Source organism: Chaetodon trifascialis, chromosome 6 (assembly GCF_039877785.1).
Source record: "Chaetodon trifascialis isolate fChaTrf1 chromosome 6, fChaTrf1.hap1, whole genome shotgun sequence".
Classification (NCBI taxonomy): Eukaryota; Metazoa; Chordata; class Actinopteri; order Chaetodontiformes; family Chaetodontidae; genus Chaetodon; species Chaetodon trifascialis.
The window spans coordinates 23287074-23302412 of NC_092061.1; the positions used below are offsets into that span (position 1 = coordinate 23287074).

General features: G+C 45.3%; 1 protein-coding gene across 1 annotated transcript in view; it reads left to right on the top strand.

The window, feature by feature from the left end:
- Positions 1 to 823: 823 nt before the first annotated feature.
- The window catches only part of zdhhc8b (zinc finger DHHC-type palmitoyltransferase 8b), a 66857-nt gene continuing 52341 nt past the window's right edge, over positions 824 to 15339 (top strand). Inside the window, exon 1 of the mRNA XM_070964143.1 lies at positions 824 to 1130. Coding sequence (XP_070820244.1) covers positions 1027 to 1130 — 104 coding nt within the window. The 5' untranslated portion in view covers positions 824 to 1026. The remainder of the gene's footprint in view (positions 1131 to 15339) is intronic.

Genomic DNA, 15339 nt, shown 5'->3' on the forward strand with positions numbered 1-15339 from the left:
ACAGATGGCTTCGCAATTCGCATAAATGCAGACATGTAGCACTTGAGGGCGCTCTAATCCCTAAATCCACCGTTGTAACCACAGTGTAGTGGTCCTATGTTCCGCTGTCTGTTACAGATCGTAAGCTCCAGCAACCAACATTTTTTTGTGGGGCCAAATGTACGAACTTCTGACAATTTAATGGCGCACAAATGAATACACAATTTCAGTAAAAATTCAAACCTTACAAGAGCTTCCCGCTGATTTTACCTCTTTAACTGTCCATTCTTTCCATGTTTGTTTCAATGCTGGAAGAGTTTGGTTGAACGGGTAGTCATTTTAGCAACTTAATTTTCATTAACACAGATGCGTGTCGGTATACAGTAGCGATACCGAATGTGAGAGCGGGGGGTTGACTCTTTGTAAAAGCAATTATGCCTGTTTGATCCGTGGGTGAATCCCTGTAGGCAAGAAGAGCAACTTTAAACTGCAAAATTCTGAATGAAGTTTGGTGTTGCACTGCAAATCCGATCCAGAGCTACCTGCAGTGCAGCTGCCAAAATATAAAACAGCTGCAGTTAGTCCTCTTAAACTTCGAGAGACTTCTGAAGTTAAATTTATTTCACATGCAGGCAGATTTTAAGTGTCTCCGAGATTTTGCGAGAAAAGTAGATTTTTATATTTGGAATTTCTTTGGTAAGAAATGAGTGCAGCGTGGCTTCCGAGGAAAATGCAGAGTAATGCCCATCACAGGTCTGATCATTTTCTTACAAAGACGCTTGCAGGGTTTGCACACAGGCTCCACCTTTTCAAGCGGTTCAGTGACCTCACCAGTGGGCTGGGTAGTAGGGTGGGATTTCCAGGCTTTCACAGAGTGCCGTGTATTCCTGCCTCTCTATCCTAGGATTCATGCAGCTTAAGCGATAGCAAAGGCGGACTGCTGGTACCTTTCATAGCTATAGAAAGGCCTATACACTGCACACTGGATCCTTTTTCTACATGCGACTCCAATCGGAATAAATAATTGAGGAATGTGGAAATTACAGAATGCCCAACAGCGCCGGAAAGAGATTTAAACCCACCAAATACATCCCAGTGTCCACTGCTGCCACACTCCTTGTGGGATCGACCACTTTATTTTTCGTTTTCACGTAAGTTTGCATCGCTTCTTGTTCTCGTTCGTTGCACGCCGGGCTTTTCATCCTCCGTGTTTCCCCAGATTACACAGGCAGGAGTGGATTTACAGCTCCAAGTTTGCACGGATGGATTCAGTCACTTAGGTAGATTAAGTGGTTTATGGGAGTGTGTCTATCCCAACGGGGAATCTCGCAGCGGCTCTGCAAAGAGCAGCCTTACATGCTGCCTTCCTGTGCAGCCTCAGACAGACCATGCAGCCATTATACCTGCGAGGCAAACTTCCAGTAAACCGTGCAAGTTTACCAAGCTATGATCGTGCAGGAGACCACTGTTCAGGCCGCAGATTGTCACTTTCCACTGAAGAAATGCCGCAGGCAGCAGTTGATACAATTAAAATGGTTGCACTGGCCCAGCAGTGTGTTTGATTCATGCACACTCAGCTGAGACGGTTTCAGTGTCACACAACCTTAAAGTGGCGTCCTGCAGGAGTCCCAGCTTGGGTTCATTGTATCTACAGCGCTTCCTCTTAGGAGTCACCTCTGACCAAGGCCAACAGGTCCTTGTGCTCTCACAAACAGATTTTAGTTCAGTTTAAGGGAATTTCTGTGTTCTGTCAAGCAGGTGACAGTGGTTCATGCACACCAGCTACAATCAGGATAATTACATTGTCAGGCAGCCTCTCAGCCTGCATCACAATCATGCTGAGGACCCCCACGTAGGACGGCTTTGGTCCCAGGCTGCTCCATCTGATGAATGAGGGATGCTGTAGGAAGGGAATAGCAGAGAGAGAGAGTGATGTCTCTGGTCCGAAGCATCATTCTCACAGGCATTATCCTCCAGTGCTAACCCCCAGGTGAATGGATTATCACTGACATCAACGCCACACTCCATCTCACACCTGCGAGGAACCCCGAGAGGGTCTGAAAATCATTATGGGAGCCTCTGACCTGGACTGAGGACAGTGGGGATAGAGTCACTTTGTCTGCCAAAGCATGATATTTTTGAATGTGAGTCACATTCAGTGAGCTTGTGTCACTGTGGTTAATGGAAACACGTGAGATCTGTAGATAATGTTACTTTATGTGCATAACACGCCATTTTTAACATAGATTTTTACTTAATATGAATCCATAGCCATTAATAGCTGTTGTAGGTCTAAGGTTGCTTCTACCATTAAATCAATTCCTGCTTGCTGGCACAGGATGGATTGTATTGAATGCGTAAGTGTGTTTTGTTCTTGACTGTATGAACAAGATTGGTCCCATTTGGACAAATGGAGGATGGGACAGAGAATGCTTTAGCTACAGCCTGAGTGGTTTACTGTCTCAGTCAATGGCTGAGACTGAAGGAAGCATATGGTGTTTGTGGGTTGTCTCGGTGGGTTGGATTGAAGCTTTAAAAATCCCAGCACTCCTAGGCTTTGCGTAAACAAATGGCCTGATTTCCAAGTCTTGATTGAGAACGAACATGTTATGATTTTAATGAGATCTGCATTTGAGCCAGAGAGGTCAGAACCTTTGCTGCCCGTCGGGTCTTTAAGGTAACCTTAGTTCTTCTTTTACTGGGGTTCACTTCAAATCGACACATTAAGGTTCATCCCCCAGCAGATGGTTCCAGAGTGAGGATTAAGACTTTACTCCTTCACTTCCCAGTAAAGGGTCCAGAGGACTGAGTGGCATATAATGGAACCCCCCAGGGAGCAGTGAACTAGGCCATGCCTCCTCATTCTCAAACACACATCTAGTCCATTATGTTGAACCCAGGCTAGTCTCGTCTCTGGCTGGCATTCAATGATACACACTTACCACTGGAAGCCAGTGGCATGGCCTTATCTTAAATGTCTTAGCCAGAATTACATGTAGAAACACTGAAAAGGTCAATGTCAGCTTAGTTTGGCAGCCACACGCAGGGGTACAAACTACTTGTCCCTCATATACACTGATGTTCAGCAGAGTGCCAGGCGCACAAATCTGTGTTTAATTCTGAAGCTGCAGTGTGTTAAAGGTCTAAGTGTTGCCAGCAGGTCACTTGGTGTCATATGGGCAATGGAGGATGAGACCTGGGACCAGCGCTGGCTCTCTCTCTCTCTCTCACACACACACACACACACACACACACACACACACACACTGTCCATGGTGTGTTACTGTGCTTGGCTTGCTGACGCCTGACAGTTAGTGTTTCCCACAGAGATTGAATTAGAACACATTAGTACAGAATTATTTATATCTCCACAGCATGACGACGACTCGCCACAAAAATACTGATGATAAATTGCGCTTTAGTCATGGTTTAGCCATCATAATGTTGTCCCAGCCGTATCTGGCTCTGTAATGAGATTCTATTATACAGCAGCTTAGACCCCTCACTGTGTCTAAATTTGTCCCAGCTCTGTACGGCTGCACTGAAGACGCTTTCTTTACCTTTTAGTAATTCCTCAGAATGGCTTCATCACTGGCCTTGACCGTATGCCAAATGAACAACCTGTTCAGGAAACACAACAGTCAGCCTGGCCATTATCATTTGTTGCTAAGCCTAATAGTCCACAGTTTCGAGCAGGCATGGATAGACGTGTGCAAACTATCAATCAATCATGTGGACAAGCCCCGCGTTCAGCAGTTTTGGCGAGTGGAGGTGAATTATGAGAGAGGTAGTCAGCGGCAGCAGTCGTATCACCAGGCTGAGAGCAGAGCCGCTCATGAGAGCAGGCCTGACAGGAATCTAATCTTCAGCTTCCACATCTGTTTCCTCCTTTTCACCGTATATCCATTGAATCGGACCTCGTTCAGATCCCACTGAAAGCATTGTTTTGTCAGAGGTTCTCGTAGCGATTTCGAAAGGGTTTTCTGGTTTTGGTTGAGAGTGCAGAGTTGTCAGATGTGGGAAAGGTGGGTGATGACAGTCAGCCATGATACGCTGTTAACACAAGCGCTCCTGCATTTAACCTTTTGGTACATATATGTACGGCACCCCTAATTGATTCAACATAGAACCATCTCACAGGGTTGATTGTGTAGAATCGGTTTTATTCTGCTTCATTTACACAGCGGAGGAACATCGTATGTTCTCATGCACCTGTTTTTCTAAGAAATGTGGATACAGAGAAAAGACATCTGGGACAGGATAAAGCTGAGCCACGTCTGTGAACAAAAGAGTTCCATTTGTTGAACCTCTGACTAAGAGCCCTGTAGCTAAGTAGGCCTTTCTTTACAAAACAGTTACAGGCTGTAATTTCATCAGTTGTGTTTTTACAGAGCATTAGTCAAATATCCATCGTTTCATGGAAGAGATATGAGGGATGCACACAGCATCCTCTTTCACTGCTTTTATCCACTGCTGTGGCTAATGTCAGCTGGCATTAACATAACACCACGAAGTAAAATGTCTTTCCTAAAAGCCGCCGTCTCTACATTTGCTTCTGCACAGACCGTATGCTGCTTGGTCGAACCTTCTTATGAGAGTTTGTAAGGATCCTGATGGACGCACTTATGGACTAGGCTGGATGAGGCCCCTTCGCTGAGGCTGCAGTGCCCTCTGTCCTCTCTCTGCTGTGTGCCACACTGTGGTTTCATTGAAGGTCTGAAAGCATAACTGAATGTTTGTTCATGGATCCTGATCCGCGTCCTGCGTGTGATTATGCACGCCGAGCTGCTGGCGTCTTTTCGTCAAGGGGTTCGGTAAACAAGCTTGTAACCATTAATGCCTCACCGCTTGGTATTAGTGTCCATTAGAGCCCGAGTGCCTTCCTCCTGTGTGATGTTAGTGTCGTTGAGGCGCCTGATGTTTGACTGTAGTTAAATGAATTGATGGTTTGCGTCGTCCTGTTTATGCCGGGTGTGCGAGTCAGCTCATATTGGCTGCCTGATCATGTGACATCGGGACTGATTTGTGTTTAGTTTGTTTATTTAAATGTGTGATTGAGGATGCATTTCCAAGTGCGAGATGTCGCAAGGGCAGAGAGTTTCTCAGGAGGAGGAAATTGCCAGTTGACATGTTATTAATGTGCCCGAGTAGCTCTTTCAGTGACTGTGTTCGTGAACAAGCATCTATCAAAGCTAGAAACCAGAGAATCTGAGCTTCCCCCGTGTCTTATCCTCGTGTACAGCATGCTGAGACTTTGTCACATGCTCGCACAACTTTAACCTCCTAATAAGCTTGGTGAAACCATTCCTTGATTCTCATGAGAGCGACACATTTCAGCTCTTAAAGGCAAGCTCATCAGCATTCACCTTCAAAATTCACTGAAATATTACTGTTTCATCCTCACACACTGTCACGGCGCTAGGTTTCAGCCCTTCAGCTGAGGTGGATAAGGAGCTCTGCTGTCCTCATGTCACGCAGGGGATAAAACTTTGATTATCTGGACCAAGAGTAGCTGATAGATGTACAAGATCACCAGGGCCAACATATTCCCTATTGATAAAATCCATGTGGCATGATCTACTGGTTTGTGCAGATAACCGCTTTATTTTTTTCCACCGCGGATAAAACCAGCAGCAGGTCGGTGCAGCGAGGCTAGCCTTTTCAGATTAGATAGCGATGTAATTTCCTCTGTAGGTCCTCATCCATCAGCACCTTGGAGTGAGGGCCCGCAGATTGACAGTCGCAGCGCAGGGATGTGTCACTTGTGCTTTCAGAGAGCACTTAAGTTGACAGGCAGTAATACATGGAGAAGGGGTTTCGTTTCACTTTGAGTTAGTGCAGAGGAGGCCACTGCTGTACACTGACCTTTGTATTTTTAGTCTGTGTGCTGCTTTATGGTCACTTTTCATTCTTATTGTGGTTTTTGGTTTACCACAAGGCACGCTTCCAGCCTCTAAGATCATTACACATTGCGGAGCAGTCCCCTGCTCCTGCTGCTTCATGGACTTTAAGGATAATTCCAGTTTATTTCAACCTGTCGTATTTCCCAGAAAAGTGGCCACTGTGGCTCTGTGGCTCTTGTTAACTTTGCACTCTCCGCCTATGTTGTAGAGATTCAGGGAAACAAGAACTCACGCAAAACATCGTATATCAGGGCAAGCTGCGAGCCTCCTACGTCTTTCCAAATAAACCTGATTTTACATGAATTATTCCAAACACTCTCTGAATGTGACCGAAAGTAAAGGGACAGAAGCTGCCTGAAACAGCCATTATGGTTAACTGCATAGGGAGCTACAGCTGCATGGTGTGGCCATCACCATGCAGCTGTAGCTCCGGTCTGAGACGCTCCATCAGCACTGCGTTGTTGCTATTTCTAATATAGAACACTTCTCCTCAGAAAGGAAACTATAGCTGTTATGCATAAACCACTGGTAGAGAATCGACCTGAGTGGGATTCAGGACCCTCAGCAGTCCTTGAGAGAAGTCCCTAAATGGGAAGATTTCAGTTTGCTAGAATTCATTTGAGCATGTTAGCGTGCTGTATCTTCACAGATTCCTGTTGTCATCACAGGGTTCACTCTCCTGGCATTGTCTTTACAGAGTTACACAATTGCACTGCCTAATCAACACCAAACATCTCTCTACATATTTGTCCACAGTGTTTGATCAGACTGGGTTCTGATGCGTGCCTGTCTGTATGTCCACAACATGAAGGATGGTTGTTGGCCATGCGATTGGCGTGACTCTACGGATGGCAATTTTGGTCTGTCAGTTCTCCGGTCAACCACTTTGGTCCAGACTGAAATATCTCAACTATTGGATGGGTTGCCATGAAATCTTGTCCAGACATTCATGGTTCCTGCTGCACTACTGTGCCTAATTACAGCCTTATACAGCCAGTAGACTAGACTTGCTGTAGACTCGTCTTGTTTTTAGTCTTCAGGGGTGGATGTAATTGTCAAATGTTTAAAGCATCTTTATGTGCAGCTTTCACATTTAAAAGATAAGTCACATGCAAGCTTCTGTGGTAGGATTAAATAAAAAACTACCCCAGTTTCTCTGTAGGGTGTCATTCACACATTTGTAGGCAAAACACAAAGCTGTTTCAGAATGATCATCTAGTAAATGTCAGTGGGAGTCACACTGAGTGGCGATGACTTTGATCTGTTGTGTTGTTATTGAGCATCACAGTGAAAATGCAAACAGAGATAATCTTGGATGGATTCTGTTGATGTTTTGAAAATGTCTGATATGAACAGGCCTCATTTCAAACCAGCAGAGACGGCAGGAGAAGTCGTGGTGTTACTCCAGCGGGAGCGCGACATGTCTGAATCTGGACTCCTCCGTATTTTTAGCTGCCGACTGTTTGACAGTCTTGTTTGTCATGTGATCAAAAGTGAGTTTCAGACAAATGTCTTGATCTAATAACGATCTAAGAGAGTGTGGTTCCCAAGGGACCTATGAATGGGACTGTTCTGGCTCCGAGAAAAATCATTACGAAGCAGCTAATACATCGAAGGCAGAGACACAAACACAAACCAGCCCGGTCCACCACGGCTGGGAACGGCCATATATCTGTCCAGCCGAGGTATGCCCAGCTGCCGTGTGTACTCAGAGCAAAGCTCCAGAGTAGTGATTCTCATCGGGGGTTCAGCAGAGGTCCTTTGAAGACTCTGAGGAGGACATCAGAAAAAGTATTTTGTTTGTCTATCATTCTTATCTCAATGATAGAAGTGCTTCTGTGGTCACTTTGTGCAGACGTCACCTCTCCTGCTCTCAGCTGAAGTCAGGCCCAGCCTGCAGGATAGTCAGTGGCCAGTGCACAAAGGAACTCACACTGAAGATGAAGGTAACCCTGAACTGCCACCTTGTCCTCCCTCCATCAATGTTCAAGTAGGCCTGAGCAGCAGGCCTCTGGCAGAGCTTTCTCACAGCCAGAGCAGTCTGTCTCCATCGGTATTGATGAGTGAAAGAGGCCCGGAGAATAAAAGGCCAGGTCTTCTAATCTCATCCCATCCCAGCCGCGCTGTCACCACTTGACAACTAGGTTAAGATAATGCTGACAGATCCTCTTCTCTGGCTCTGTACCGTGCATCCGTGAGCAGGCCGGCTGCCTACTGTACATGACACACAAACGCAAACTGGTGCCAACTTTACATTACATCAGCCTTTGGGTCAAGGCAAGCTTTGCTGATTTGGTTCAGTCACCTGCTCTGCAAGCTCCTTCTTAGACTTCCACAGACTTTGTACATTTTTACAATTACATAATGAGAATCCCAAAATGCAAAGTGCAGTTACTGAAACAAATGCATTGCATAATTCTTCACACTAAATGCAGTGTGCTCCCTGTTTTGTGGAAGGATTTAAATGGTTGTAATAGAGTGCTAAGTTGCAGTAAAATCCATTTGCATAAGACCATATGTCTTTAACAGGGTGAGCTCATTGTTTGCAGATTAGCATGATTCTTCATAAATGAACAAAAGTGTAAACACAATAAGCTGGAACAGCAGGTGATTAAGAATCCAAATTGTGCATCATGTTCTTAGCATGATTTTCAAGCACATGTTGAGCTTTAATAGAAATCACTGCTTTCTAAAATTAGCCCGCCCTCTTTCTGCCAAGCTCTGAATTTGTGGTTTGTTTGTTTGTTTTTTGCTTGTGCACTCTTTTGTTAAATGCGGGAATCAGACAAATGTAACATGCCTTGAAGAACAGGAAGGAAACGTTTCATATTTGTCCAAACGTGTCATCTGTATTCTGGATCAATAGAGTTCATTTTCTTTCCCACTGCAGCTTGTGACTGTGCTCCTTTCTCTATGTCTATTTAAAGGCGTTTTGGTTTCTCTGAAGCAGTGACTTTCTGGAGCTCTGGCGCTTGCCAAAAAAGTAAATTGTGCCTTGTGATGCCATAGTTGAGCTAAATGGATCCATGTGGATTCAGTGCACAGCCGTGTGTGGGCGAAAAGTGCGGGAAAGTGCAGCGAGGTGCTCTCCGAGTTTGCTGTACTCCACCAGCAGAATGAGCCAAGGCTGCCTGCAAAGTCTCCTCTTGGGGAACATGTGGGATTAATTTAGACCTCCAGCCTCTCCCTCCATGGGTGTCTCCACCCTGTTTCCCCTCATGTTGTTTTGCCAGAGGGAGACCATGACTGGTAATAAGTAGAAACAGAGCTCCGTGTCTTAACACCCTCAGCTGGAGTGGCTTTCTGAGAGATCAAGGAGCCTGTAGCAAGCTGGGGCTCCCAGTGTTTACAAGAGCGAAGCAGTGTCCGTCTCTGGGCACAGAGGAAGACAGGCAGATAGACTCTGTGATTATAAGGGCAGGTCTTCCGCATCTTTGCCAGCTCTTCAAGTAAGTGGTTGTAGAAGTCTGTGCAGATGAGTGGGCACAGCAAACAAAACCACTACCCATTCATCTGTGCAGCAGAGTTCAACCACTGTAGACCAAATGCTTTAAGACTTAAAGACACTATGTGTAGAATTTTGATGTTATTATAGAATCTTTGAAGTTATTCTTATGGCAGTAGTTTTAGTAGGAAAAAGTCACATTTGAATATATTTGGTGTGTTGGGGTCGGCTGAGATGGCTTCATGATACAAACGCTGGAGGAACCAAAAGTCCTAAACTGTTAAATTCATGGTGGCTTTAAAGTGGCTATTAATGATATTTCTATACTGACAATGTATCAAAGCTAATGTGAAAACAGTGCGTCATTGTGAAAGGAGTCACTCCTAGTGATTAATCAGCAGAGAATTACCAGCTGAGTCTGCAGCTCCCCTCTGCCTCCACCTCTATTGTTTTGGTTCACCAACTGTCTTCATAGCATTGTTTTTCTTTTTACCAAAGCAGCCAGCTGCTTCCACCATAAAGCTCTGAAAACCCACTCTATGCCAACTACAGAGAGTTATTTCCCCCAGGAGTTGGTAGAGACCCAAAACAGAGCTCACAGGAAAATGGATTTTGGCCTGGTGGTCAGAAACATGTCTCCAAATGAAAGCTAATGTTGCTGGAGGTGTAAACAAGGAACTGTGTACGAAAGAGCTCGCTATAATGCCAGCATTGTATTGACAGCTTGGTAAATATAAAATTGTTGTGATATATCTATGATGTACTCGTGTCAGGTGACATTCTAAATGCATCTTTGAAGCATGGGTCCGCGGGGCTCTGGCCAGGCTTGCCTCTGTTAGACGTTTGCACAGTCCCTTTGTAGTTCACTGTAGAGGCAACCTTTATGCTGTCGTGTCTGTCACATGCTATTATTTCACCCCTCTCTGGACAGGTTATGAATAGGCATCAGTTTTTTATTAATATTTATTAGAGTGTGACCAGCCAGATGTCATGTACTTATAGATAGAAATGTCCATCTCTGTTCATATACAAACGTGTGCAGGCCTCAGCACCAGCCTCTGAAACATCGCAGTTCGGCATTTTGCTGTGACATTCAGGGAATTGTGTTTTTTCATAGCTTTATCTGCTCAGAAGCTGTTTTCTCTCCAAAGGACAGACAAAACCTGAATACATTTGGTGATTCAGCGCGTTGTGCATTAGCTGCTGTTTGCTTTCCACCCAAGCCTCACCTTTTTTTGCTTTCACCCACTCTCCCATCATCCACTCTCCTATCTGAAATTGTGATCAAACTCCTCTGGCACCAAAAGTCGTATGAAAAGGCAAATTCATCTGTAATTTGTTGTTTTTTTTATACTGGACCAAACGGATTTGTTTGCCTTTAAACCTCGGCCAATATGCTGAGCTACAGCTAGAATGCAGAGACAGAAAGCTTTACCGTGAGCCAGTTTGTAGGTGGGTCACTGTGCTCCAACCAGTTAGTGTGTAATCCTTTGGTCAAACGTCTATTTAAAAGAATGACATCATGCTTGACAGCGAGGATATTTTAAAATGAGGCTAAATGCACAATGGGCAGAGTATTCAGCCCTGAGGCCTTCGCCGTTCTCTGTGGATTCCAGGTCCATTTCCACCTCATAGAGAGTCATATGGAGAGAAATCACTGCCTCAGTCTGACAGTTTGATGCCTGTTTTGAAAGGTGTACAGACTCCATCTGAGCTTGTGTTTGACGTTCCAGGTCATCCCATTTTAATATTTGAAATGACTTACATTTCAGTGCCAGGGATTGTTTTATTTAGCTGTTGTTGCTTTTCAAGCCAGCGAAAGAGACCCACTTATGCGGCTGTGCTATTTTTATACCCAGACGGATCATATGAAAACGTGGAGTGAATTAACACTCTTGATGGTGTGGAAGGAAGTTGTTGACCACATCTGTGACAGAGGCAGCACTCTGGAGCTTCTGCCGGAGAGAAGCCAGCCAGCTCTAAGCTGTGGATTTCCTCTGCTGCGCTGTTTTCTTTGGCCCGCTGCTGTGCAAAATTCTGCAGAAAAGCCTGCAATTTTTGACTGTTATCCACGTCCAGCTGATGAAGTCATAGCTGCTCTATCTTTGACTGAAAAACAAGGACGGGAAGTTTGACTTCACGTCTCACTCCCTCTTCAGAGAATGATCCTCAATGATACACATACAGAACAGTAATTGAGATAATACCAAAGCTTTTCCCTGGCTGCATTAGTGATATGTACATCACCCTTTAATGTGACATGGGTTAGTCAAGCGCTATAATTGGTGGTCTGGATGTTTTTGTTGGCCGGTGCGATGTGGTTGTGCAGCTCTCAACATGCTCTGGGTCCTTCAGTATGCTTGGCTCCATCCTGCCTTATCTGCTCCGGGGTGAGGATGTTTTCTGTTTGTTTTTCCTCTTGTCTTGGGGGAATTTATTGAGAGATGGGCTGGAACCTAGAGCCTGACCTTTTGGGTAAGACAGCTAATGCAAGCTCAGACCTCACACGCTGCCTGCGCTGCACAGGCAAAATTGTGCTCGGGCCGAAGAACAAAATGTCAACAGACCTGAAGCCAAATGAGTGATGAACTGAACCAGAGCCCTGTCTCACTGCCACGCCACAGTGCCACTTTACTCCAAATTTGGATCTTAGTTGGAGTCCTAATCCGACCTGCACACACGGCGGTGATCTAATTCAGTGACCTGGCTGCAGCTGGTCCGTTCAGCAGCCTAAAACCATTTGATCAGAACTGACGTGAACAGCAGACTTTGTTATTCTCAAAGTCTGTTGCACAGCACCTCACCGTCATCACTACTGCCACCATGTGCATTCTCAGCAATGTGAATAATTGCTAAAGTCCTGATTAAACTGCTGTGGAGCTATTAGCCAGCCGGCCAAATCCAGCTGATCCCTCAAATTGTTTTAATAATATTCCCTGTTGACATCAGCCGATGAGCAACCCTGCTCACAAAGGTGGGGCAGCGATCACCAAGTCTAGACAGACACCCACTGCCCCCACGTTTGAATTCCTAGTAAGTCACAGAAACAAATGGCTCCAAATAGCAGAGGTGGCTGAAAAACATTCAGCATCTAGGTGATGCCATCGTTTGACAAATCCATTGTTGGGGAGCTCAGCAACAGCCAGGTTTACCAGACCCCCCCAGGTGGGCGGTGTTGAGGATCCAGTCACATATTTACTCTGCTCAGTATCTCAGGACCTGTCCGGGTCACTCTCTCTGACAGAAACTCTACTTCAGTGCCACTTCAGCCCCAGACGTTTAATAATGCAGCAGTTATAATGTACCTCTTTGCATTACTCCCATGAGCACACTGGCTTTTAGCATCAGTGAATATCATGCAGGGTAACCTGTGAATGTCAATGCATTTCTTTTATCGATCCCCATACGAGGCCGTAAGCAGCTCTGTGCTCACTGCCCTCCTTAATTCACGGTGCATTCTCATGCTGCACGTCCTGAAGATGACGGCGGGTGTCAGTTTGCATTTTTCTCCCGGCTATATTCACCTCTGTGGAAGTTTTAATCTGGCCGTTGTTTAAGGAGTCCGCAGTTCCGTTGCCGTCACAGTGACAAGTGCCGCACAAGCACCTGTGATGAGTACACTCATATCTGTCAATCCGCAGCGTGATGCCGTGATTGAGTGTCTGCGCTCAGTTTGTGGCAAGGTGAAAGGAGATGCATATGTTTTCATCTCCTCGCTGTGGCAGGTTAAAGCTCCCCTGGTGCACGCCTGTGGGTTTAGCCTGCCTTGCACAATGTATCTTGCTCCATGTTAATGAAATCAGAGCTTATCTGCCACGAGCCCCGGTGTTCCTCGTTCCTAAGCATATTTCTGCCTGCGCTAATGCGCCGGGTGCTGCAAATTGAGAAGTTCCCCCTGAGAGTGTGTGCAGAATGTTATTAGTGAGTCCCTGGAGACCTCTGTCACATTTTACTTTCAGAGCAAAGTTTTCTTTCCTGATTTGAGGAGAATTTCTGGTTGTCAGGTGTACTTCAGAGAGTTTCATTGCGAACAGTTTTAAATTCTGTGTTTTTAATATTCCAGCATTGCAGTATTAATTTACTGTTACCTTACATTTTTGACCTATTTCTCACATTTATATGTAGTTCTGCATCGCAATTTGGCTGTAATCTATGCTAATGTGTTTAATAAACCAGATATATAAATTGCATTAGTCATGGTGTGCAGACTTGAATTGGCCTTGGTGTTTCGGGGGGTATTTTAGGAGTTTGAGTGCTTGGACTGGAGAGATGAGCCACCAAGGAGCCACAACTCCCATCAACAGCATTGTGATTGATTGAAAGCCCCAAATGAATAGTTTCCCGAAAGTGGAAGAGGAGGAGGTGGAGGAAGGGGAGGAGCAGGAAACTGCTGAACAGTCAGAAACTACACCTGGTTCTGGGAAGCACCAACAAGACGGACAATTGGTCAGCACAGTGCTAAAGTAGCAACCGTGCACCTGTCTCAACCCCTGAGCTAAGTAAAGACCCGAAAGAGCCCGTAAGCAAGTGTAGCTCAAATGTCAAGTTTCCGCCTGAACCCGAGGAACACGTCAGATCAGCTCTGGCAGTGATGGGCAAGGAGCTGGTGTTGTTGTGTCTGGAGCGGCTGACAAAAGGTCTGTCCCTCAGCAGGGGCTGACAGGGAATGTGACAACAGCTGCCCGTGGAGGCTGCTTTCATGTGGCACGGGTTGAGGTGCAGTGGCAGCTGGAACAGGAGAGCACTGGCACAGATATGCAAGAGCTGAGGTTAAAGAGGAGAAAACATGAAAAGTAAGCCCAACAGGCCTCTCTGCATCAGCCTCCTGCTTCTACTTTAGAGTCCCACAAAGTGATATTTTTAGACCGTCACTAATATAAATCAGAGCATCTGTCTGACAATTTCAGGAGTCTGTCATGATGTTAATCGTGTTGACTGAGCCTGTACAATCTTAGCAATGTATAATTTGTTATGGAAACCAGCAGAAAGACACTTTTCACATGGGAGACAAACAGACCATTTAGTGTACTTTAAGATATCAATGGGCATTTCTGTATATCTACAGCAGATTAGTCATTTCTGTTTAAGCTCTGTGAAATGTATAACAACCAAATCTAGTAGAAGCAGGCTACTTTTCTAATATATCAAAAGTGCAGCTAATGTCTCTGAATATGAACATGTACAAATACCTTTTCGGCCCCTACTGATGCATAACATTTTGGTAGGATTTAGCTTAATTCTATTAATTGTGTATAAGTGTAACAATTTTCATGCCAGATAATTTCAAGCATTCAGCAGCCTCACATAATTAGATTCTTGGCAGGAAGGAAAAGCCTCTGAAACGGCAGTTCCGCCAAACAACAGCCGTGCTCCGTTAAATTAAAGGACAAGAATAGCAGCATATTTACACATATTTGTACTGTACCTGAGCAAAAGCAAAAAAAAAAAAAAAAGCAGATTGGAGTCAGTTCTGGTGGATAACTTCCCAAAGAGTACTAGTGTAGCATTGATGAGCTGTGAAGACTGTATCGCATCAGTCATATCAGATGGGGCTTTCAGTGACTGGACAGTATCCAGCTTTCAACCACGCACTGATATCAGCAGTGTTTGTACACAGACATCAGAGGAACGGTGGCTCAGCCTGCAGTCTGCCGTGTGAATCAGGCGACTTGAGGCCAAATGGCAGCAGAGAAGCAAGTGGGTGCTGCTAATAGACTCTCTGGGTCACGCTCCCGGTCACCTCCTCTCCATCAGGCTCTGAGCTTGGCGTGACCTCGCACCTCGTATACACATGCATTTACTAACACATGGCGCTGTGTAAAAGACTTTGATTGCTTTAGACACAAAAAGGCCTGATCAGACTTCTTTGTGTCACACAATCTGTGAACTTTTAAGTGCAAGGACATTAAGCATGGCTGCCGGAAAATCGCCGCATACTGTGACCCTCCACACTCATATGCGTGTCATTAGTATAATCACTGTATGATCTCATCTCCATGCCTGGCGGGGTCA